We start from the raw sequence: 25820 nt of genomic DNA, 5'->3' as shown, positions 1-25820 counted from the left end.
AAGGGAAGAAATTAGCGATAATTAAATAACGGAACGCGAGAGGCAAAAACGAAACAAAAAAAAAAAGAAAAAAAAAAGAAACGAAACGTCGTTAAAACGGGTGGGGCGGGCCGATTTGACGCGAAACGCCGGCTATATAACGCGAAATAAATCGCCGGGGCTTCCGCGATTGGCGCGCGAGTCGCGCGATCCGGATCGAATTAAAATCGTGGAAAATTATGAGTTTTCCCCGTCCGATGCGAAGCGCGACGGAAAAAACCGAAGGGAATAACACAACCGATTCGGTTCATGAGACGCGCTAGCGGAAAAAAAGCGTGGGTATACCGTAGACGGCGGCCTTGTTCACCCTCAGGGTTTCAGGAGGTCGCTGAAACGATTCGCCCTCCGACCTCGGGGTGAATGACGCGTCCATTTTCCGTACACAGCGATGCCCCCGGACTCCCCCTTTTTCCTCACCGTATAGTTTCCCCTCTCTCCTCTTCTTTGTATTCCGCGTCGTCTTTTTCCTCGAGCATCCTTCGAGCGAGCGAGCGGCGGCGGGTCACACTTGGTTGATTTTCACCCGCGTTAAGGAAGACGGGAAGGTGAATAGAAACTTGCCGTTGCCGTTGCCGTTGCCGTTGGTGTTGCCGTTGCTGTTGCTGCTGCTTTCTACGAAGCGACGAGATATTTTCAAGGGAAAATTATTGGAGGCGGACCACTTTCACGGTCGGACGAGCGTGAAAATACCCGCAAAATCAAAGACGTATAAATAAATAAGTAGAAAGTTTCCGACGACAAACCGACCCCACGGTATATCTAGATATGCGGTTTGTATGTTCCATGGAATCGGCGGTCGAGCGCCCGAACAATTATTGTAAGTCCAAAATTGAGTTCTCGACCTAGGCGGAAGAGGAAGAATTTAGCCGCCGCTTTAGAATTTCATTTTTCGAATTCGGATTTGCATCGAAAAAAATAATTACTGTACGGATCGCAATACTTTTTTGATTCGATTTTTTGATTTTTTGCTGTAATATTCTTGGAATTTTTGATGCAGGTAGAAATTACTTTACTACACTCGCCCTTTGATGTTGATTATAAATTCATCTAGAATTTGAAGATTCGATTTACTTTATACCTAGTTACGTATTTTATGCAGCCGAAAAACTGGCAAAAATGAGCTTGAGAACGGAGAAGGATGTCGCGAGATGTTTTTCGACCTCAGTTCGTTTTTCGGTAAGGTATTGCGAAAAATGAGTGAAAAAACTGGAGTTTGAAATTCGAATTGTGTGTTGAAGTGCGGTGTATTCGTGACTCCGTGATAATTGAACCACGAGACCATCTGTGCGTATAACCTCGTCTATGCTCGCGTCTCGTCTACACTCGGCAACAAAATTAACGGCGACATAAAACCGATTTTCAAAACGCTGTAACTTTACGAAAAAGTGTCGAAAAAAATCATTCAGGGGAGCGTTTTGAAGGTTGAAACTTCGACTCGAAGATAGGTTTTGAAAATTCTTCTCAAGGTCATGTTTAACCCCGTGGCCTAGGTTTGAGTTCCGAATCGCGAAACTTCGGGGAAAACAAGTTTTTCAAAGTTTTCCACGGAGCTTGGGAAAAATCGCGGAAAACTTTTGAGGTAGCCATTCCGTAGTTCAAAATCTCTTCTTCAAAATGGTCTCCGAAAAGTTTCACGCGCGATTTTTAGATACCGAGTTATTCAATTTTTAACGATCGTAAACGCGGTTTATCGATTGATTTTTTGACCCGTGAGCGGTTGGTTTGCCTCGTCTAAAATTTAAATAACTCGGTGTCAAAAAATCGCGCGTGAAACTTTTTGGAGACTATTTCGAAGAGGAGATTTCGGGCTACAAAACGGCTATCTCAAAAGTTTTCCGCGATTTTTTTCAAACTCCCTGGAGAATTTTGAAAAACTTGTTTTCCCCGAAGTTCCGCGACTCGGCACTCAAACCTACGCCGTGGGGTAAAAAATGACCTTGAGAAGAATTTTCAGAAACCATCTTCAAGTCGGAGTTCAAACCTCCAAAATGCTTCCCTGAATGATTTTTTTCCGACACTTTTTCATAAAGTTGGAGCAATTTGAAAATCTGTATTATATCGCCGTTTGCGCCGTTAATTTTGTCGCCGAGTGTATTTCTATACAATACAAGGTTATACCTAGGCACCTAATAAGTTACGTCTATCCATGCGTACCTACCCAGCATATTCACCTTGGTAAACTCTACTCTACCATACACTACACTCCCATTCGTAGTCGCGGGTTTCTAGGCCATTGTTTCCCCTACGACAGAAGCGCGAGTTTCCAGGAGGATCATCATCCCGAATCGCGACTAGATATACGTACCTAACCTATCTACCCACCGTACGCCCCTCTCCGAGCATAATTCTCGCTTCGCACGCGGTTTCTACCTGTTCGCGTTATAACGTTCCTCTTCCGAATTTCCCTACAACTTCCCCTCCTCCCCCTCCTTCCCCCTCCTCCCCTCCCCTCCTCTCGCCGTACAGCAACCCCTTTCGGAACTTCGCGTCCTCCGCGTTTCATCCGGGCGACGATCATCCCGCGTCTCCTTCGTCGTTTATTTCGTCTCACCCTCCGCCCCTCCGTCCGAACCGCGAACGACCACGTCGACTCCTTCTAAACTAAAATTTCTTACGATATAATCCGCAATTGTCGCCCGACTACGTCCCTAGGGACCACTTCCCGGAGGTGGCGAGGGGAGTTGATTGTAAAAATTCAAAGTGCGTTTAACGGACGCGAATAAAAGCGGATTTTTAGGAGGAGATAAATGTACACCTATATCATATAGGAGCCGGAAAAAAAGGTCATTTTTTGAGAATTTTTTCAAAACAAAGTTTTTGAAGTTACGGATTGGCCCATCGATTATCCGAAAGCACATACATAACGTTCGAGAGTATGTTCAATTTTCTTTAATCAAAAATAGCAAAAATCCTTGGCGTTTTTTCAAAAATTATTCGATTAAAAAAACTCGTCCTATAGCCGATTTTGAGAATATATAGAATTATAACAAAATGGCGGACGCGTTTCAACGTGAATACTTATTTTTTGGGGCAAAAATTAGTCATTGCTTTGCCCATAAAACAGAAACTAAGCAACGGGATTGAAAAATCCCGTTTGGCAATTACTAGATTACAGTATATAAATTAATAATCATTTTGGTTTTTTTTTTTTTTTTTCATACGTTTTTTTGAAAGAACGCCATCGGGTGCCGCGTGTACGCAGATTTTTTTACGACGCTCCAAACATTCTTAATATTTTTAACTTAAAAAAAAATAAAATAAATAAACAAATTCCCGAATGTATATACGCTTTCAGATAATCAAAAGAGCGATCTGAAATCCCAGATAATTTTCCTTGAAAAAAGTGCCCAGAAATCTGCACCGGTTTTTGTTCGCCTTTACACATATTTTCTCTCCATTTTTTTATCTAATTTGTCGCGCTCTTCTTTATCGGTTCTCAGGGCGTCGGGCCTAAAGCTGCACATCGCGGGGGCAAAAAGTCGACACCCCCTTGCCCCCCTTGCCCCCCTCCACTTGGAGACTTCGGACCGTTCCGATCAATCCGCGTGACCCAATAAATCTTCGGGGTTGAGGGTTCACTCTCGAGGCTTAAGTCCGTTCTCTCGACCTTACAGCGCCGCCGAACTTAATTAATTCGTAGCTCTCCTCCCGCGGAGGGGAATTCTGGACGGTGCGCGACTCGCGTTATTATTTTTCATCGATCAATTGTCGTCGATGATATTTCGAACTTCCCTTTTCTTTTTTTTTTTTTCGTTCTTCTTCGAGTCGTGGCAAGGCACAGCGAGTCGTACTTCCGGTAGAAAAATCATCCGCCGGAAACGGAAGATAAGCAGACGAATAAATCGGCCATTTCGAGGACCGCGATCGGTGCGCGTCGCACGGGTTAGGTTAGGTACGTACAAACCAACGGACGACCGGTGGTCACGAAAAAGCGTAGCGATTTCAACGGGATAGAATAGAGGAGGAACATGACGTGACGTATGGACGTATAGGTTAGGTTGGCTACCATTCGTTCGGAAGGAGATTCGGAGGTCGTTGTTGTTCCATCCGCTTTTTATTCGTGGCTAATGGTCCCCGATTCAAGAATTCGCGATCCCCCAGATCCCCCTGAGAATCCTTTTTTTTTTTTTTTTTCTTTAGTTCTATCCATTTTGCTGCTTTTTTCAATCCTTGCCCTCTATCATTTCCCCGCTCAGTTGGAGCGGGTACGGAACTCGACCAAGGATTGTTCGGCTCGCAAAAAAGGATATAAGTTGGGGCCGGGAGGAAGATCGCTTAAAATTTTACGCCACCCCTAAAAAAAAAAAAAAAGAAGAGCCTCGATGCCCTGGGGGTGCGTTACTCTCCAAGGAGTTCCGCAGGGGGATAAAAGTGACGAAAAAAAGGTAGGATAAAATTGAGTAACCTTCGGATGAGAGGAGATCGGAGTTGGCGGGGTAGTTAAATTCTTGGGGGGGGGGGAGGTTATGTACGCGCATAAATTTTGCGTAGAAAGCGAGGAGGGGTGTACGTGGGAATGAAAAAATCCGGTAGGTTTTTTAAATGTGATTGAAAACTTGTTGCGGGTTTCGCGTTTCACAATTGTTTATTCGTTCGTTTATTTGCTCATCAATATAAATATATATATATATCACCAAATAATATAATATATATATATGTAACAGTAGTAAGTGTAAATTATGATAAACTTATTTTGTATAAGATTTAATTTTTTTTTATGCTTTATTTCGTAGTCGATATTTACACCGGAATTATTTGTCGCCCGTAACGGCACAATTAATTAACCGTTATCGATATGGCTTATTAACTAATATACGTTGTGTGTATATATATAAAAATTGTAAATGAAGACATTATCGATCCATTGTCGTTATCACCGTTTATTCTCATCATTTGACGAATAAAAAATTTCTCTCGATCCGCCCGATCCGTTTTCGCAACGATAAAAAATATATCTCTTATACTTAATTTATATAATTAGTCAATCGTTAATTACTTACCTAATTAATCATTCCTCCGTTATTTTTTATTTTATTTTATTTTATTTTTGCCTACATACGTTCGTTACAAACGATTTAATTTTCTTTGCTCTATGTATCAACGTCTCGCAACGCAAACAACGATTACCTAAAGAATTAATAATAGTAATAATAAATGTAACAACAACGCCCGCAATCAACGTTCCGTGAAAAGAAAAAAGAAAGATCATCGTCGACAAATTTTGGAGCCCTGAGCAGCTACTGAACCAAAAGAAAACAAAATAATCATAAAATTGCCCGAACAATTCCGTTTTTTGTTTCGGGCGGCATGGAATTTCATTCATCTCGGCGGAAACATAACCTAAATCTTTCGTCTGCCACGTGCGCTCGTGTGCAATGATGATTATTTTAGTTTCACAAAGTGCGACGACACCCGACGTGTAATTTTCGTCAAATTTTCGAAAATCTTTAGCCGATAAAACGATGGAAACCCTTGGGTATTTCTCTCACAACGATCGACAACGGAGATTTCGGACTAACAAAAAAAAAAAAAAGACTGTCGTACGCCATTTTGTGTCGGAATCTCCCGAAGACTAAGATCCGCCGGAAACTGAATCCGCCGAAACGGGGCGAAGAAAATACCCGACGAAATCGACGAGTGGCTCGTCCGGGGGGGGGAAAAAAAAAATAAAAGGAAAAAAACGTCGGCCAAAATTCGGGTGACGTCGTTCTTTGTTAATTATTTACAACAGTTGTTTGTTTACATGGCATTTTTACGGTAAATAGCGTAAATGTGGCGCCTGATAACTATCGGTTAGAATAAAAATCGCGATAATTGATAATTTTATTAATAATGAGAAAAACTTTCAGCGCGAATTAACGATGCTTTTTTCTTCCCTCTTTTTCGAGCTCCTTTTTTCCACTCCCGATAATCTTAAGTCGCGTCAACTCTCGTTCGTCGTTGCGCTACGAAAAATTCAACGACTCGCAATAGCGACGACAGGCACGTTAAAAACCGAAAAAATCTTAAAGCATTTTGCAACGTAAACGCCCGTCACATCGGAGACTTAAAAAGCGACGTTTAATTTTCTTGTCAGACTTTTAAAAATGACTCTTTCCTCGAATTCGTTCGTCGATTTGGAAATTCAGCCGTCGGGCCTCCCGAAGCGATTACCTCTCGCTCTATGTAACGTCTAGATTTACATATACATACATATATATATACTATATATATGTATATAATATATATATGTACGTGTGTATATACATATATTTTGCACCATTCCGAAATATTATTATAATATTACAATACGACCTACGCCGTCCGTAACTCGGGTTCTCCGAATCGCGGAAAACTCGCAGAACCGGCAACGTCGCAGGCGTTTCGAAGAGACCGAGATATTCCGCCGCTTCATTCGGTCACATCGGCGATCTCCGATGGCAAAATTGGCGCTAGCGAGGCGGCGGAAAATCTCCAAACTACGAACCCTCTTTCGGGGCCCGCCAGGAACAAGATGGCCGCCGCGAAGCGAACGAAATCCGTCAACAATTTCGCGGTTTCAACCGTGCCGGCGCATTTTCGAGCCTCCGAAAAGTGAGGGGGGCACTTCTCCCCTTCATTTTCAGCGACTGAACTAGCGTGATCTGTGCAAAAAGGGGTGAGTGACGGGAAAATTCTATAGAATCGATAAATTCCTCCCTGACTTTTGCCGAGGACTCGAGAATGCGGCTGGACGGTCAAAACCTCCGAACTTCTTCTTCGCCGTTTTCTAACCTACAGCGTTCTGTCCTCCCGCTCCCTTCGCCCTCTTCTTCCTCTTTCTTTCCGCTCCGGCGAGAGGGACCCTCAGTTGGCTCTTGTTCTTCTTTCCCCTGGACCCTCTCCGAAGATGTCGAAGGTCGTGGTGAGATTCGCTAATATCGGACGGGCTGCCAGAGGCCGGTCGTCTCGTCCCGTCCGTAATAATGGGGCCTGTTATCTCTGAACACGGTGACCGCCGGGAACTGATTGTCCTGAATGTACTTCAAGGTCGCCCGGATCTGAGGTGATAATAAAAATGCGTCAAAAACGACGTCGGGCGTCGGCCTTGCTTTTCCGGAAAGACCGGAGTCCCCAAGATTCCCAGGAATCAGGGGAGGAAAAATTCCGACTTCCGACTCACCTGGGAGACGAAGTGAGGCGGCTCGACTTCGGGCGTGGTCGAGAGGTGCTGGAGGATGAACTGATCGGTCTGGGCCAGCCAAAGATCGACGCCTCTGAGGGGGTCGTAGTTGAAGGGGCCGATTTTGAGGAAGCCGGAAACGCAGTCGTAGATGTCGAGGACCTGCGGATCCGTTAACGATTACTGCGGCGTGATTTACCTTCGATTTCCTGCGGCAGTAGGGAGGGGGGGGAGGGGGGGGGGGGAATTAAATTTTTCCGCACCTGTTGCCCTCCGGTGAGCTGCCTGGCGGTTCTGAGGGGCTGGTCGGGCCCCTTGTCCGGAAATGTGGCGGGGAATATCTCCCCCGTTTTCACGTGAACTCCTATGCCGTAGATCAGAGGCCAGTGGATACCACCCCGTACCGTGGTGTTCAATTCACCGACGCAGCAAAGCGTAAGGTCGATCTCGACGGGCTGCTTGTGGAAGGCACCTGGAAGCAGGGAGAGTTCGATAATTGAAATGGTCGAAATTAGCCGGCGGCCGTTTAGGGGAGCGGTCTGATCGGACGCGAGAAAATGCGTCGTTTGTTTTTTGTTTTTTTTTTTCAGTTTTTTTTTAGTTTTTTCAATAGTGATGAAATAATTGCGGCGTCCCAAAGCTTTGATACGTCATTTCGTTGCGTCATTGATGTGTGACAAAAAAAAACAAACACTTTTTGGTGTTGTTTTCTTTCTTTCTCTCTTTTCTTTTTTTTTTTTTTCATTTTTTTCAAAAACAAAATGGCCGCGTTATGACGGGGTGTGGTGACACATCGTTCTCGCGTCGTAGAAAACTGCTGCAGTTGTCTCGTCTTTTTTACGGATTTGAAAGATGATGAATGAATCTTTTTCCTTCACTGACACGTTGAGGGAAAGAGTAAACTTAAAAAATGATGAAAAGTACAGAATTGAAAATTGAGTAGGCTTTTTTCGTTAATTTTTTACCCCAAAAACAAACTTTATTTACGCGAAATTTCCAATTTTTTTTTTCAAGTTTATCCTTCCGATAAATATCATGGAAAAAAGCTTCTCCAAATTTCAACTGAATCGATCGATAACTTTTTGAGCTACAGCTGCGGCAGTTTTTTGAGAATTAAGTTTCGAGATTTTTGAAAAAAAAAAAAAAACCAAAAACATCGAGTTTTTGAAAATTCTACACTCAGCGAAAAAATTAACGGCGCACCCTTCACTCGGCGAAACAATACCGATTCTCAAAATAATGTAACATTTTGAGAAGCATTTTGAAGGTTAAAACTCCAACTTGAAGATAGTTTTTTAAAAATTCTTCTCAAGGTCATTTTCGGCGTCAAACTCGGTGTCAAAAAATCGCGTATGAAACTTTTTAGATACCATTTCGAAGAGGAGATTCCAGGCTACAAAATGGCTACCTCAAAAGTTTTTCGCGATTTTTTTCCAAACTCCGTGAAGAACTTTGAAAAACTTGTTTTTTCCCCAAGTTTCGCGACCTTGAGAAGATTTTTAAAAAATCATCTTCGAGTCGGACTACCAACCTTCAAAACGCTTCCCGGAATGATTTTTTTCCACATTTTCTCATCAAGTTAAAGGATTTCAAAAATCGTCATTATTCCGCGGTTATAATTTCGTCGCTGACCGAATCAGACCGTTTCCCCTAATACAACGCTATAGTATAATACTGACAGAGGATGTTGAAGAAGAGTTCCTCGGAGTAGTGGCTCGGATCGGAGAATCCGCCGACTAGTTGCAGCTCCAGACGTCCCTCGGGATAACCTATGGCCAGGTCGCTCACCCTCTGGACCATCGCTCCTGCGGCGTCCTCCGTCCCGGTCCCGTCGAGGTGCGCCAGCGCCACGGCGCCGGAACCTGTTGAAAATCGACGCGATCCCGTGAGTACCGAGCACCAAGAATTTCGCGCCAAATATTCGAATTATCGAATAATCGCTCGGAATATTTCCCCCGACTATTTCCCCCCCCCCCCCCCGCCGCCGCCATTTTCTCCGCTCTTGTGATCCCCTCGATCGAGTCTATATCAGATCCGGAAACGCGTCTAAAAAGCGGAGCCGAAGTTCTTTTTTTTTTTACGCCAAATAGCGCGCGTCATCTCCTTTTCGAAGGACTTCGGACTCTTATGGTATATCGGCGCGCGTTTCCGGAAAAATCTGGTTTTCCGTCCCGCGGCATAACCGACAAAAATTTCGCACGTCGTCGCGGACCAGGGTACGATCTTGAGCTTGCGCTAAATTCATCGTCGATTATCTTAGATGATTATTTACCGGAATGTCTGGTCACGACGATGATGCAGGACGTCATGTCGTCGGAGCCGAGGATGTTGACGTTCTCTGAAACCCAAAAAAGGTTGGAAGATTAATCAAACTTTGCCGATCGCTGTATCGTAACGTCGATACAGGGCCTGCGCCAGCAGACGACGTCGAACGAGGGGTCCTCAAAATGGCGTCGCGTCGCCGCGTTCCGATTTTCTCTCCGCGACAAAAAATCAATTCTCCTCTAGCGAATCGGTTTCCGCGTTCGAATAGAAACGCGTTTAACGATAGGAAGAAAAAAACAAAGAAAAAATGAAAAATAAAAAAACGGTACTCACTGTCGTGGGGCAAAGTGGCGGCCATTTCTCTCTGAAGAACGTAGAGGAGGCCGACGGGTCCCACCAATTTTGCCGGCATGCTGTGCAGCTGGGCGGCCGTTTCCCTGTAAATTGGATGAGCGGCGTAAAGCGACCTGCTGTCCGTCGGAGCCTCCTCCTGCAGGACTCCGTTCACCACCAGCACCATACTGGAAATAAATAAGTATACGCGCGATTAGTTTTCGCAAACTGGGGGCTCGTTAGCGAAATATACATATATTTTCACCGATACCCGGCGGAGAGCAGGTGTTATCTCAACGCGCGACGCGAAGCTGCCGACGATAAAAGATTGAAAAACGAACAAAAAATGGAAAAGAAGAAGAAAAAGAAAAAGATATTCGGTCGCTGACGGTTTCCAGCTGCACCGTAAGTATTTTCGGCATCGATATATGTGCTCGGAATCGACACATTTTTCCGTAATTTGCTTCTTTTTTTTTTTTTTTTGTTGCGCGTCTTCTTTTCAATGTAAATTATTGACAGCCGCGCAGGTGGATTTGCAGATTGTTTTGTATCTTTCTTTTTTCTTTTTTTTTTTTTTCTTCCGAATACGGCCGCGATTATTATTTTCAGCTGTGGCAACAATCGTACCACGTTGTTTACGCGCAATTAACACTGGCGTCTGACGAAGAAGAAGATATATGCAGATCGCGAGATCGTGTCGTAGGGGGACCCGAGATAACCTAACCTCAAATATATGGAGGTATATTAGAGCGAAACGTCAACCGGCGATTCTTCGATTTTTCGATCCTGGGCTCTATTTTTTCGTTTTCGTTTACGCGATTTTTGATAAAATTCAGCGCAGCTGTCGTCGCGTTTCAGATGTCCGTCGAATCGACCGAATTTTTGGTGCGAAAGATCAGAGGAAGAAAAAAAAAAATATATATATCGCATAAAAGACGCGGAATTCATCATTTTCGGGAATACGGCGAGTCGCGCGGCGCGCGCGTATTTCCCGGAATTTCGTCGACTGCGACGGAAACGCGTAAAAATAAATTGTCAACAAAACGATCCGTTATCGAAAATCCGATGTTTTTGTTATACGTATGAATATTTTCTCGTACGAGTTCCACGTACGTTTCGCTCGTTCTCTATATATCTCCCTCTTCTTCACCCACGTCTTCGACGCGTGATCGAAGTTGCAAATATTTATTTGCACATCGAGGAATCGTTCGAGCGCCGCCGCGTGCAGTGCGATGAAAAAAAAAAAAAAAACAAAAAAAAAAACGGCTCGATAAAAATCTGCGAACGCGAAAAAATCCAAAGATTCTATACCACATATACGGCGCCTGGATCGAAACGGAAAGAATTTCTTGATTTTGGAAAGATTCAAAATTTACCTTATTTGTTTTATATATATAGCGAACGATCACCGTGTATATAGTATACGATGAAGATAAAAAATGACGAGAATTACGTTTTCACTATTTTTGCAACAAGTTTTTTGTTTTTGTTTTTTTTGTTTTGTTTATCACTTCACTGAAAACGTTCACTTTTTTTTGTCCAACTTTTTCTTCTCACAGCGAAAAAAAAAAAAAAATACGAACCAAATAAAACAAACGAGTGAATAAAAAAAAAAGAAAACCGCAGGCGCGGGCCGGATCGGAATCGGGGGAGGGGGAGGGGGGAGCGGTCAGAGGATACGATCGACGGAGGGTAAGAAAAGCGGCTAAAAAGTCAGGAAAAGTCTCCAAAAAAAAAAAGGAAGAGAAACGGATCTCGAACCTGCACCCCACGTATATCAGGATCAACACTCCGAACGAACGAACGAGCGCGGGCTGCGGGCAGACCGAAAGTCGGTTGAATATCTCCGTAATATCGCGAGAGTCGGCGGGGGCTGGTTCGATATGGAAAAATGAGTGTGAATTCCGGTCACGTTTACGCGGCTCGCGTTAACAAAACTGAGTAATTATTGCCAGCCGTTATCAGCGAGCGTCGCGATTGGCCGATCGGCTTTTGTCTGCTCGAATCAGAGGTGGAGTCATCAGAGAACATCGGCCCAATGAACGATCGAAAAAGCGAGCGGATCGTCGCTGCCGGCTCGTCAACGCCGACACGGCGGCCGATACGAACCGAGCGAGGAAAATAACCTGGCCCGCGCCGATGCCGACATATTGTTTTTTTTTTCGTTGGAACGTAACGCGCTTTATTTCGGCCGTTCGTATGGATGTGCGTTGATCGTTTGGCGATCCCTGGAGATCGGGATGTAAGCGAGATTTTCGAGCGGAATCGAACGCGCGGTGGGGATGATGAGATTTTCAAAAGCGGTGCTAACTCGGTCGGTAAAACAGGAATTTTCACCGCGAGGATCGATCAGCTGATCCGATCTCCGGATAAACGCGTCGGTGAGGATCTCCTAAGAAAGGCTCGATATGTGATCTCGTTTTCGAAAAGCGGTCTTATCGTTGGAGAAAACGAAAAAACATTTTATTGGTCGACCTCCTTTTCGGGTTTATGAATATTACTCAACTCGCTCAATTCGTCTTTTTTTTTTATGTACCTATAAATTTCGATTTGCCTCGGAATATAAAACAAAAAAAAAATTAATTAAAATCTCAGATGTTAGTCTCATTTTCAAAACTATTGCCGACAAAATTTGACAAAAATCGAGTTACGAAATGTTGAAAAGCTCTGCGATATAAGAGAAAGAAAAATCGATTCACCTTGTAACGGATAAAAAAAAAACTCAAAATCTCGAATGTTATTCTAATTTTCAAAATGGTTTCCGACAAAATTTGACGAAAATTGACGAAAATTAAATTACGAAATTTCAAGAAGCTCTACGATATAAGAGAAAGAAAAATCGATTCACCTTGAAACGAATAAAAAAATCTCAAAATCTCGAATATTATTCTCATTTCCGAAACTGTTGCCAACAAAATTTTACGATAATCGAGTTACAAAATTTTGAAAAGCTCTGCGATACATGAGAAAAAAAACGAAACGTATAACGTACCTTGTACACTAATGTGAAATAAGTTGACCGAAAAAATCTTGGTATATATATGTATAGATATTAGACGCGTGAATGATAAAAACAATGATGATAATAACGAACGATGAGGACGATCGTGAGATCTCCGAAGACCAAAGTGAGAACGAAACGTGACGAACATCGAATTAACATGATAAATGGCATGCATGCGTGTCCGTATATTGAGTTGAGAAATGCGATACAGGGTTGTAGCCGAGATAATAATTCCCGTATTTAGAACGGAGATAAGAATTACTCCGAAGAAAGCTGCACCGATTTTAATACGTGTTGTAAATATATATCCAGTAAATATATGTGTGCGATGTCGATTGTAATTGCAATAAATCAATCGTCGAAGAGGAGGTGAATCAAATTACGAAACACCGCGCGGCCGTATATCGTTTTTTTTCTCATTTCTTTTTTCATTCTTCAATTCTTCTCATTCGACCAAAAAAAGTTACCGTATGGAAAAATCTGCGGGTCGCGAACTGCAAGTGAACGTGAAAACTTATCAAATTATTTACCTACACCGTGCGATAAAATTATCCCCGAAACGTGAAAAAAAAACAAAATTTCCAAATTATTTGCAACACATATTTATATACAGCGTGTCATAATGTCGCTGGTAATTTTTAGCTCTTCTAATTTTATTTTTTCTTATTTTTTTTTTGAAAGATAATTTATCAGCTTCCGATAAATCAAGTTCGAAAAAGAGCGATCGAAGGATCAAGGATTGAGGTCGCTCGAAAACATTTTAAGTTACTATACTTTTTTTATAATGTGAGAAATTTGGAAAAAAAAAATTTCAGCGAATTTAAAAAACCCAATATCGACCTAAAGTTTCCGGAATTCCCGTCATTTTCAACTCAGAATACAACAGAATAACGAAATACAAGATCGAAAAAAAAAAAATCAATTTTCGACGATTTAGGAAATACAACAGAATAACGAAATACAAGATTGAAAAAAAAAATCAATTTTCGACGATTTAGAAAATACAACAGAATAACGCAATACAAGATTGAAAAAAAAAAAATCAATTTTCAACGATTTTGGAATTTTTTTAAAAATCCTGAGCGACCCCTAAAAAACTTTTTTTGAACTGATCTTTGAAGGGGGCTCTCAAAATATATGAAACTATAATAATACACTTTCTTAGGAGATGCGAAAAAAAAACACGGTCGTTTTTTTCGCATCATCCTATGTGCATGTTTTTTTTTTTTTGAGACATGTAAAACTGAAATTTTTACCGATAAATGCGACGGCTGCATACGACTTCGTTTATCAGAGTGCGTGCAACTAACGATATATTATTCGTTTCTTTAATTTTTGAATCTCCCTATTTTCGGCGGTCCACATTTTGTTTCTTTTTCTTCCAGGCGTTCTTATCTCCCAAAGTTCCCAGGGAATATAAAGATCGTTCGAATGACGAGTTTGGTATGTACAGATAAAAATCTCTCGAGTGTGTTTCATATATTACGTACGGTGTAATATGCGCGACGAGATAATCGTTATCGACAACCGGAAGATAAGAGTCGACGGAGAAGAAGAGGGAAAAAAAACAAAAAAAAACAAAAAACAAAAAAACAAAAAAACAAAAAAGAAGAAGAAGAAAAAAAAGTATCTACCCGCGCGTTACGATATATCCTCAGCGTTAAATGAACTGGAAATAAGACATTACCATATTATCGATTCCATAATATACGCGCGATATGCATTTATCACGTAACAACATATTTATATGCCAACGTTATCTCGTGCGTACGCGGGTGATTTTAACACACGCGAGATAATAAGTGGAAAGATTTTACTAAGAACGGCCGAATTACGATACCAAAGAAACCGATCCGATCCGGTTTATCGCGTGAACTTCGTGTCGATAAAGAGATTTCCACACTTTCGACGGGGATCCGGGGGACGATTTTCCCCGGCGCCAGAGATCCCCGGAGTCGGTCGAGTGGAACGCCACTTTACCGCCTGACGTCCGGCAACTCGACAAACGCCGGTAACTTCGCTCGTTAGACTCCGACGGCGCACACGGCACTCGCGGCGAAATAACAACGATTTTCAAAATGCTCTAACTTTATGAAAAAGTGTCGAAAAGAATCATTTCAAGAAGCGTTTTGAAGGTTGAAACTTCGACTTGAAGATAGTTTCTGAAAATTCCTCTCAAGGTCATTTTTTACCCCGTGACGTAGGTTTGAGTACCGAGTCGCGAAACTTCGAGAAAAACAAGTTTTTCAAAATTCTCCAGGGAGTTTGAAAAAAATCGCGGAAAACTTTTGAGATAGCCGTTTTGTAGTCCGAAATCTCCTCTTCAAAATCGTATCCAAAAAGTTTCACGCGCGATTTTTTGAAACCGAGTTATTCAATTTTTAGACGAGGCATGTCATTGAGGGCAGGATCGACGAGTAGACGCAAACCAACCACGAACGGGTAAAAAAATCAATCGATAAACCGCGTTTACGATCGTTAAAAATTGAATAACTTGGTATCTAAAAATCGCGCGTGAAACTTTTTGGAGGCCATTTTGAAGAGCACATTTCGGGCTACAAAATGGCTATCTCGAAAGTTTTCCGCGATTTTTTTCAAGCTCCGTGGAGAAATTTGAAACATTTGTTCTTCCGAAGTTTGTCGACTCGGCGCTCAAACCTACGCCACAAAGTCAAAAATGACCTTGGGACGAATTTTCAGAAACCATCTTCAAGTCGGAGTTTCAACCTTCAAAACGCTCCCCTGAATGATTTTTTTCGACACTTTTTCATCGAGTTACAGCGTTTTGAAAATCGTTATTATATCGCCGGTTGGGCGGTTAATTTTGTGGGCGAGTGTACACGGGATCTCGTCGAGGATTTGATAGGGCAATAATTAGGGTAATGGTTACGTATCAACTGGATTTCCGCGTGCTTCCCAGGCGTCCCTTCCTTCCCCCCCCCCCCTCCCTTCCCCTCCCCCGCTTCGCTCTACCTTCGTTTTCCTCCGCGTATCCTCAACCTTCTCCGTGGACTCGGCACCGGTATAATTTAGCCGCGATTACGGTCACGAACAGCGAAAACTCGGCTCGATCCCAACGCGGCAATTTGAAATACCGAATATCCTATTCCGGGGCCGATTACACGTCCGGTCGCAAATAATCCACGCCGATATAACTAGACCGTTATTCCGATATAACTGGATCGATTCCACTTTCGGACGAGGATATATTTTCGGATTCCTCACACGTCACGAACATTATCGAAGAAAATTTATTTCATTCATTCGCGGCGCGAGGAATCGAGTGGTGAATATTCAAAAACGATTTCAGGTTATGTCGCAGCCGCGGACGAACCCCGTCCAGATGCTTATCCTTATTGTTAATCTATCCGAATATCAGAATCCAAATAATACGCCCGTAACGTAAATAGGAGGTAAAAAGGTTGCTATGTAAATAAAAGCGCATGAATTGCTATGTAGATTTGTGTACATCTATAACACACTTATATACTGTATGGTATATAGTATATATAGATATATATATATATATATATAAAGCGGAGTGGCAGCTTTAAAATATTCATATAATTCATTTGAATTTCATCGAAGCATTGACTATCGTGTGCACGGATAACGTATACCGTGTACACTTATTGTTGGCTTCGTACAGTATGTCCGAACGCGATTGTAAAGTGGCATAAAGAGATCCAAGATATCGCGCTTCTGAAGCGGCCTTTTTTTCCATTTTTTCCATTTTCCTTCTTTTTTTCTTTTTTTTTTTTGCTTTTTCTTCTTCTTTTTCGAGTGGCATAATTTCTCGTTTCAATTTCACTCGTATCTCATTCAACCGTAACGAAATCGGCCGGCCATTATTTGGAAAAAAAACAAACTTTTCACCCACCTGGAGTTGAAAATTCGGAGAATCCTAGTTGGAAGGACGTTGACTCTCTACCGTCATTTCAGGAAGAAGAAGTGATAATTTTTTCATCTCGCGTTCACCTGAAAAACAAAGGAAAAAAACAAAATCAGATCGATCGGAAAATATCTGCGTCCAAGTTAAAAATGGCGCTCGCTTATTCGGGATCCAAATAACTATTTTTGACGATTTTGTTTTGCTATATTCTTTTTTTTTTTTCTTTTTTTTTTTTTTGTTACTTCCACGTACAGCGAACGACGTACGACGTCCGCACACTTTCCGTATATCTATCGGGTGTGTTATGCTAAACGGATCGTTAGCATACAGTGGCGGGTTACCTCGAATCGTTTAAATATTTATGCCATTTTAACTTCCGTCGATTGTTTTTATGCTTGCATTAAACGAAACGCCCAAGGAAAATGAAAGAAAAAAAAAAAGAAAACAAAAGAAAACAGAAAAAAAAAAAAAACAACAACGACTTTCCTAGAAATTTGCGTCAGAATTTCTTCGGAACGATGATATTACGCGTACATAACCTCCTTACGTAAGACTGGTTACGCTCATTTTTCTTTCCCCCCCTTTATTTTCTAGAGTCTTTTATCTCCCTCGTGTTCGGTATTTCATAAAATTCGAGATCGAACATGGCGGCCGCAAGGATAAGGATAATCAGAGGATAAGGACCAACGACGGAGAAGAGAAGAATATAGAGCGGCGAGAAAACTTTTTGGGACATCGAAATCTTAACCCTTTGAAAATAAGAATCGTTAGGTGCTAAAAATGGCTGAGAAATCGTGAAAAATTGCAATTGTGCAATAAATAAATAAATCCGTAATCTAAATAGGATTCACCGGATTTAACGTATTGATATACGTGAGAAAAATATCTGATCTGGATTAAGAAATTTGTTGTTTCGTTAATTGCATAATTGCTATTTTTAGGTTTTTCTCTTTGCAATTTACTCCAACTATGAAAGTTTGACGTGGTAGTAAATTTTCTCCACATCCGGATTCAACCTATCGAAATACGTGAGAAAAATAATACTTGATCTGGATTGAGAAATTTTTATTTCGTTAATTGCATAATTGCAATTTTTAGCGGTTTTTTTTCTAATTTATTCCAATTTTTCAGTTCTGACGAGTTGAATTTTCTCCAAATTTGAATTCGAAATCCATAAGAAAAATAATACCTGATCAGTGATCTGGAATAAGAAATTTTTTGTTTCGTTAATTGCATAATTGCAATACTTATTTATGGCGTTTTTTTTTTTTTTTTTTTTTTTTGCAATTTACTCCAACTTTGGAGGTTTGACGTGGTAAATTTTCTTCACATTCGAAATTAGAGCATCGAAATAAAAAAGCCTAGCTTATAGTCGAACGTAGATCGCACTTCTCTTTATCAACGCCTGAAATTCGTTGATCTCCACGTGGTAGCGTTGCGTTAGAAAAATAAAATGTTGGAGTTCGCGGTGTCTTATCTTTAGGTTAAGTACAGTCGGGTACGACGACGACGACGACGACGACGTGGAAACGGCAGGACGATATACATATATATATATACATATATATATACATATATACCGTGCAGGGCGAAACTCACCTGCGCAGGGAACATATCGCGGAAGGTACGTACAAGAAGCCGGAGAAGAATAAGGATAAGAATAATGAAAAAGGAGGATCTATAGGTAGGTACAGGTATAGGTATAGGTAGGTTAGGTAGGTAGGTACGTCGTACATAACATTATATACCCACATACGTTAGGAAACTCGCGAGCTCGCAGCATCCACATTCCATAGAGTGGAACAACCGGTACGAGTCACAGTGACTCTCATTGCGCCCGCCCGTACCCCCAACGTAACCTAACCTAACCTCCTCCTCCTCCTCCTCCTCCTTCGTCCGCCCGCGTTAACGCGCACGGATGAGAAAAACACCGGTGCGTTCGCGCACGGAGACGACGCTTTAATAACAACCACACAAAAGTACTAAATATCGTGCGACCCCCGCGCCCCCGCCCTCCGGATCTTTGGGCGCCCCCCAGCTACAAACGTCTGGAGCGACGTCTCGCGACTCTCCTGACTCACGATAGGATCGCACGACGTCACCACGCACGCGTGTCACCACGCGTTCGGCAAATTTGCGCACGAGCGCGGCGAGCACTAATTTCTTTCGTTTCTAAATCGAGCACGAATTCTCGAGCGTGATGTGGACGAAAATCGGGCGCGCGACGAGCGCGGAATTCGGGGGTAGCGTTCGAGGTTAGGTTCCGGAAGAGACACGAGGAACCGGGGAAGTTTCGCGGATTTGGAGGAGGAGGAGGAAGAAGAGAAGCACGCGGCGGATCGTCCGGACGTAAGATAACCGGTGACTCGGTGGTTGGTCGGCGGAAGACGAATCGGAGGCTCGAATTGAGAAACGGTTTTTTTTTTTTTTTTTACGAAGAATCGTGAGCGAGAGGATATCGGATGTACAGTATAGGTACCGACTACTCAACCGGCTGAGCGAACCCGGATCTTTTGACAGTCGGATAATCTCTGTACCGGTCAAATATCCGTGGGAGTTTAGCTTCCGTTTTTTGCCCATTCGAATGACCCGGACACGTCACAGTTCATCCGTTATAGTCGTCCATTTCCCCGTTTCGTGCCTCTCGAGTGTCAGCAGCGTTTCGACTTTTCCGACGATCGCGACCCCCCCCCCCCCCCATTTTTTTTTGTTTTGGTTTTTGGTTTTTGTTTTTTCGAATCAGGTATAACCTAGAATTTTTCAACGTTCTCAAGCGCGCGCGCACGCTCCGCGGACGCCAGACGCGCTTTGAAATTGAGTATATTTGGGAATGCTGTGATCATCGGATTGGTCGTTTGTGATGTGAAAATCCAGCGATTGGCCGAAATCTTCGATATACTCGATCTCAAAGTGCACAAGTGTGGGTCAGGCATTGCGCGATAATCGTTCCACGTATAGAACCGAAAAAGAAAAAAAATAAATAAAAAAAAAAAATAAAAAAAAATTGAAACGGAAAAATGAACGAATCAATAAAACGAACCGCGTTACTAATGCCAAAATGGCGCATCATTTTTTTTTTTTTTTTCCGAATTATTAACGATTATTCGACAAAAACAAGCTGAACCAAGAAAAAAAAAAATACAAAAGTAGTGAAAATACTCCTCAATCAAATTTATTTGAAAAAATATTCGTTTGAATGAGAGAAAAAAAAAAAAAAATTCGCTCGTGCGATTCCAACTATGATATACCTGCGTTAAATTAATCAATTAATGAAATACAAATCAATTATTTTTACTGGAAAAAATAAACTATACGGATCAATCGCACTGTATTTCGAAATTTCTAGTTCAGATTCTCCTCAGAAGCCATCCGCAACGAATTTTTCAAAATTGAAGTTTACATTTGGTATCTATAGTTATTATTATTATTATTATTATTATTATTTTTTAAACAGAGTTGAAAAGTCTGACGCGTTTGAGGAGTATATTTTTGCTACTCTTGTAATCGTTTTTTTCTCGTTTTTTGGGCCTGATAATCGACAATAATAATGATAACAACAACAACAACAACAACAACAACAACGACAATAATAATAATAATAATGATAATGATAATGATGACAATAAGAATAATAAAAATAAAAAAAAAATCGACACGCCCTTTCGGCAGGAGTAACGCGAAATCGAATAGAGATTCACGTATACGTGCGGCGCGTAAGGATCGAGGGATGAGAATCACTGCGCAATGTATAAATCGCCTAGACAAAGCGCAGCCTATGCGCTATCGGATCTCCACCGTAAGTAAGTAAGTAAGTAAGTAAGTATAAGTAAGTATTGGGGCGAAGAATCGGCCGCTCGTATTCCCGGTATAATTTAACGAGCCGATAAGTACCCCCCCGTTAATTTCCCACGATGTTACGTCGCCGCGGTACACGCGGTTCGGTGAATCGCTGTACACGGAGGCCTTCCCTCTAGGTACGACGACGACGACGACGACGACGACGACGACAAACAACAAATAAACGCGGCGAGCATCCTCCTTTATTTCCTTCGATGCAAAGTCCTTTCGTACGATCTTCCCCTCCCCTCCCCCGCAATCCCCCTGTCCCTCCGTCGGCTTAACGGCAATTTTCTTCGGCTAGATCGGCCTCCTGCGACGTACGGTACTATCGACACGGTATATACCTACTCTGTGTGTATGTATAGTCTTATTGTTAGCGCGTACATATATTCGTGTCATTCGATTCGATCCCAAGCCAAATCCGGGCGTATTTTGTTTTGTTTCGTTTTGTTTTGCCTGAATTCAGTATTTTTTTTTTTTATAATACTTTTTCGTGCCTCGGAGAATAAATCGGACTAGATACTCTATTTGCACCGCACACGAAACGAACGAAGCGCCGGAGATCGTCGCATTGTTGGGGTAACGCGGAGTTTCCAAGCTTTGCGGAAACTTTATTCAACTTTTCGTGAAATTCGAGCAGCGGTCGGCGACGCGGTGAGCAATTAGTGGGGACATCGTCATAATCGGCGACCGGTGAGCGGCTACCGGGGGTCCAGGTTCAGGTCCAGATCCCCCCCACCCCCTCCCCCCGGTGCACCGGACTCCTGGAAAGGGATTACGCCGAAGATACGACGGTGGAGAGGACTGCGGAGGGAGGCAACCGTAGTAGTATCCGGATATCTGGCGTCGTTTCCACCTACGGCGTGAAATTATACGGATGGGTATATACATGTATACGTGTGTACATAGGTATGTAGGTATAGGTATACGAGCGCGGCGTAGACGCGAGGTTAGGTTGCTAGTTTGTGACCGAGTTTGTGATTTATGGTGACCCGTAACGCGCGGAGTAGAAGGAGCTTCGGTGGTGGTGGTGGTGGTGGTGGTGGTGGTGGTGGTTTCCCGGTTACCATGGATACAGAGATGATTGCCAGTCACCCACCCCGAGGACTGGCGTCCGTGAGCCGCAATATCGGCTACTATACTCCGCCGCGCACTCCTGCGCTGACGTGCTAACTACGTATCGCTTTCGTTTGTGTACACCGAAATTTGACGCCCCGAAAAAAATAAAAGACCATCGGACGACGCTTCGGTGAAATTTTCGAATACGGAGTTATACTGATGCCGAAAGGGCGGATCAAAAAAAAAAAAAAAAAAGAGAAACAAGTAAATTCTCTAATCAACTTAAATATGTGAGTCAAATAAGCGGGGGAACGAGGAGCAATGCGGGATACCTGGGGAATCTATACGATAAAAAAAAAAATAAAACGAATTTTCGATACAAAATTATACTTGAGGTCCTTCTCGATAATTTTGAACAAATTTTGACGAAATTGACGAGGAGAAACGATAAAAAAAAAACAGTTTTTTTGGAGCCTTTTTAGTTTTGAGAAAAAAACAAAAATTCTTAAAGCCAGAAAGGTGCATCGTTTTGTGTTTTTTTTTTTTTTTAATTATAATTGATTACTTGGCCAGAACCGAGAAAAAAATTTACAAGAGTATAGTAAAAATACTCCTCAAACGTCAGAATTTTTAACTCTGTTTGATTTTTTTTTCGTCTCATTTAAATAAATAATTTTTCCAATTAATTGAGTTGAGGAGTATTTTTACTAATTTTGTATTTTTTATGCTTGTTTTCGTTTACTAATTAATAACAATTGAAAAAAAAACAAGAAACGATACGCCTTTTTGGCTTTGGGAATTTTTTTTCTCAGAACCAAAACGGCGTATCCAAAAAAAGAAAAAGTTTCATTTCGTTTTACCCGCAGATTAATGTATTTTACTCATATTCAAGTTGATTGGAGAAATTTTTTTTTCTCTTCTTTTAATACGTACTTTTGGCATCAGTAACGCGATACGTTCCTATATTTTACTGAAATATAAATCGAAAACAATCAAAGGCTCTTTACAAAAAAGTATAACACACAAGTATCGGGGTGGCCCGAAAAAAAAGGACGATTCTTTTTTTATTCCAGGGTGGCCCAAAAAAGTGGTCGTCTCTTACAGACCAGCCTAAAAACCGGGCGTGAAACTCGCATATGTATACAACATATTGTAAGAAATTGCGTTTTCCTCTTTTCGCCGCACATCATACCTATACATACAATTATTTAGGGAACGCGGAAGAAAATAGTTTTAAATAAATTTCACCTCAATTTCCGAGTCCCGAACTTCCGATTAATCAATCGCGCAGGTCACGTGGTCCGAATCGCATCGAAACGGTGCAGCGGACGATTCAATTACGGTCGCCGATTGCGAGGTCGCGCGATCATATCAGACGCGATTAGCGTAACCTGCACTAATTTCGGTCCACGTAAGCGATTGATTCGCCGATGGATTCGATCCTTCCACGGAGCCAACCGTTTTCAACGAGGATCGAGAGACGAGCGACAGCGTATATTCCACGAAATCCGAAGTTTCGCGAGCCGAAAGCCCGGGTGTGAAAATACCGCGCGGTTCGGTTGGAGAATCGAGAAACGTTTTGCACGGCGTACATATACATACGTATACAAACCGCGGCCACTTATCGCCCATGAAGATCTATGGGTACACGAGTATAATCCCTGACAAAGATGGTAATCTCGAAAATGATAGCCGCCATTTATAAAGGGGGTCTTACTCTCGCTGCGGCAGCCGCCGCCGAGATTAAGTCTCAAAAAGAAGGGAGGCGAGGAGCGTCGGGGGGGCGGGGGGGCGGGGGGAGGGGGATGGTGCCCGCCGTGAGGAAGAACGGCGAGAGAAAGATGGAAAAACCTGCAGCCGGACAAGCCGCGGCGGTAACTCGGAAATTATTAAAGTCGAACGTCCGGTAAATTGGCCACCACTTATAGCGTACCCCGACTCGTTATCTGTATACATATATGTATATTCCGCCGCACCTAACGAATCCCTTATTTCGGAATATTTTCCGCGATGATCGTCACGCGCGACTGTAACTTTTTTTGGCAACCGAGGCACCCGGCCAATCGGTGGGCGCCGTTCCCCGTGAGCGCGATAAGGACGTCGAACGATCCTCCGCGATTTTCCTCTTTTTTTCTTTCTTTTTCTCGGTCTTTTTCTTGGCCTGGTTCAGGATTATTGCGTTGCACCGTCGACGACGACGACACGAATCGAACGGAAAGACCGAAACGCGTCGCTTTTTTCCGCATTTATTCTTCCTTGGCACGAAACCGAGTCTTTTCGCTCCGACCGGCGGCGCAGACGACGCGTGAGCTACTGGAATCGCGAGAATCGGTGGAAGTCTGGGCTGAGATTTTGCAGCAACTGCGTTTTCACTTCGCGTGGTGACTCGATTTTTTCAAAATCTGGGCTAAAATTCCGCACCGTGACTCAGACTTTTCGAAATCTGGGTTACAATTTGGCGCCGTGACTCGAATTTTCCTAAATCTAAACTGAAACTTTGCGCCGTGACTCGAATTTTCCTAAATCTAAACTGAAACTTTGCGCCGTGACTCCATTTTTTTCGAAATCTGGGCTAAAATGTCGCGCCGTGACTCGAACTTTTCGAAATGTGGGCTCAAATTTCGCGCCGTGACTCGAACTTTTCGAAATCTGGGTTGAAATTTCGCGCCGTGACTCAAACTTTTCGAAATCTGGGCGGAAATTTCGCGCCGTAATTCGAATCTCTCAGAATCTGGGTTAGAATTTGGCGCCGTGACTCGAATTTTCCTAAATCTAAACTGAAACTTTGCGCCGTGACTCGAATTTTCCTAAATCTAAACTGAAACTTCGCGCCGTGACTCGAATTTTCCTAAATCTAAACTGAAACTTCGCGCCGTGACTCGAATTTTCCTAAATCTAAACTGAAACTTCGCGCCGTGACTCGAACTTTTCATCGCACATCGATCAGCTGCGGGTTCGGACTGTCGTAACAAAAACAATCGCGTATCTCGTCCGAACTTTTCAATTCCTCCAGAAAGCTGACGATGTGACGAAAGGCGCGAAGCGAGGGAATTCTTCCGGATCTGCGACGAACTTCAGGATACACAAAATAACCACGTGTACGTACTACATCATCGAGCCGCCCCCGATTCTCCTTTAATTTCGCCGGCGCGTCCGGAGCCGATTTTTTCCACCTATGCATCGTGACGAGTATAATATCGTCGCATTCGTTCCCGCCGTCAAATTATGCGGCACCAAACGACGATATAATTTGCGGCTGCGGTAATCTCGCGAGGCACAAGAGACGAGATTTTCAATCCCTGCACGCTCGCGCTCCCCTCCTTCCCACCCCCCTCCCCCCCCCTTCCCCTCACCCCCTCTCGCCACGTCTCGATACCGTAATTAACAAACCGCCGTCAATTAGCCGCAATTCGTCGGTGAGAATGCGAAATACGACGTACGGCCGACGCGCCCCGTAAAACGTGGTAAACGCTTCGAAAACAAACGGCGATCGGTTCTTCCCGAGGGCGCCGTCGGGAACCTCTGGAAACGGAGCGAATGAAACTCATCGACAAAGGTTCGACTCGAGGTTCGGGAAGATCGGGCGCCGTGTCCGAGGCCTCGACGCGATTCCACGGTAAACAGAGCCGACGGTGCCAACCGCCGGACCAAAAACTAACCTATACGACGTTTCGCTTCGCACGGGAAAAAAAAAAATTGCGTGGAAACTGCGGTAGGAAGAAGAAGAAGAAAAAACGAAAGCGAGGAGAAAAAAAAACTCACCGAGGGTTAGAAGAGGACGGACGACAGAGCAGCGTGTCGTACTTCGGGTCTGTCAATTTCGGGATAAGCGGGATGACGACGACGACGACGACGACGACGACGACGAGAGAGCGGCGGGACGTCTTCCGTTCCTAAAACTTTGTAACGTCTTCTTACGCAATTGTTCCCACGGTGGTTCGCAGCACGTCAGATATAGGTATGTTGTAACGAACGTGAAGAAAAGGATGTAAATAAAAATTCGAACGGAAGAAGAAAAAAAAAAAAAAAGGATAAAAATAATATGGACACTTCGCGCACGATTTTTGGGTAGCGAGGGAAACGCGCACCGCACAACGACTTTCACCGAGAACTTTTGCGAACCCAGCGCGGAAAGTGACAGCGAGGAGGACAATCGCGGTTGGAACGAAGCGAAGCAAACGGTTATTGTTTTAGCCAGATAAAACTGGAAGACGGAGGAGCGTGCTGCTCTCGCCGCTTGCGCCTCA

General features: G+C 43.0%; 1 protein-coding gene across 4 annotated transcripts; it reads right to left on the bottom strand.

Moving 5' to 3' along the window:
• Nucleotides 1–4598: 4598 nt before the first annotated feature.
• LOC105693796 (protein N-terminal asparagine amidohydrolase) lies at nt 4599–25809 on the bottom strand. 4 transcript variants are annotated; one of them, XM_025747151.2, is made up of 8 exons: nt 25336–25809; nt 16663–16760; nt 9779–9966; nt 9453–9518; nt 8860–9042; nt 7444–7652; nt 7181–7342; nt 4599–7058 (listed from the first exon to the last, which is right to left on the bottom strand). In XM_025747151.2, the coding sequence occupies exons 3-8, from the start codon at nt 9963–9965 to the stop codon at nt 6933–6935; spliced, it is 933 nt and encodes a 310-aa protein (XP_025602936.1). In that variant the 5' UTR covers nt 9966; nt 16663–16760; nt 25336–25809; the 3' UTR covers nt 4599–6932. The 4 variants fall into 4 exon arrangements, with proteins under 4 accessions (XP_025602936.1, XP_048513977.1, XP_048513975.1 ...); XM_048658020.1 differs by lacking the exons at nt 16663–16760; nt 25336–25809 and adding an exon at nt 11155–11209; XM_048658018.1 differs by lacking the exons at nt 16663–16760; nt 25336–25809 and adding an exon at nt 10050–10203.
• Nucleotides 25810–25820: the final 11 nt, after the last annotated feature.

This window comes from Athalia rosae, chromosome 7 (genome assembly GCF_917208135.1).
Source record: "Athalia rosae chromosome 7, iyAthRosa1.1, whole genome shotgun sequence".
Classification (NCBI taxonomy): Eukaryota; Metazoa; Arthropoda; class Insecta; order Hymenoptera; family Athaliidae; genus Athalia; species Athalia rosae.
This window is presented reverse-complemented; position numbering and strand designations above follow the sequence as displayed.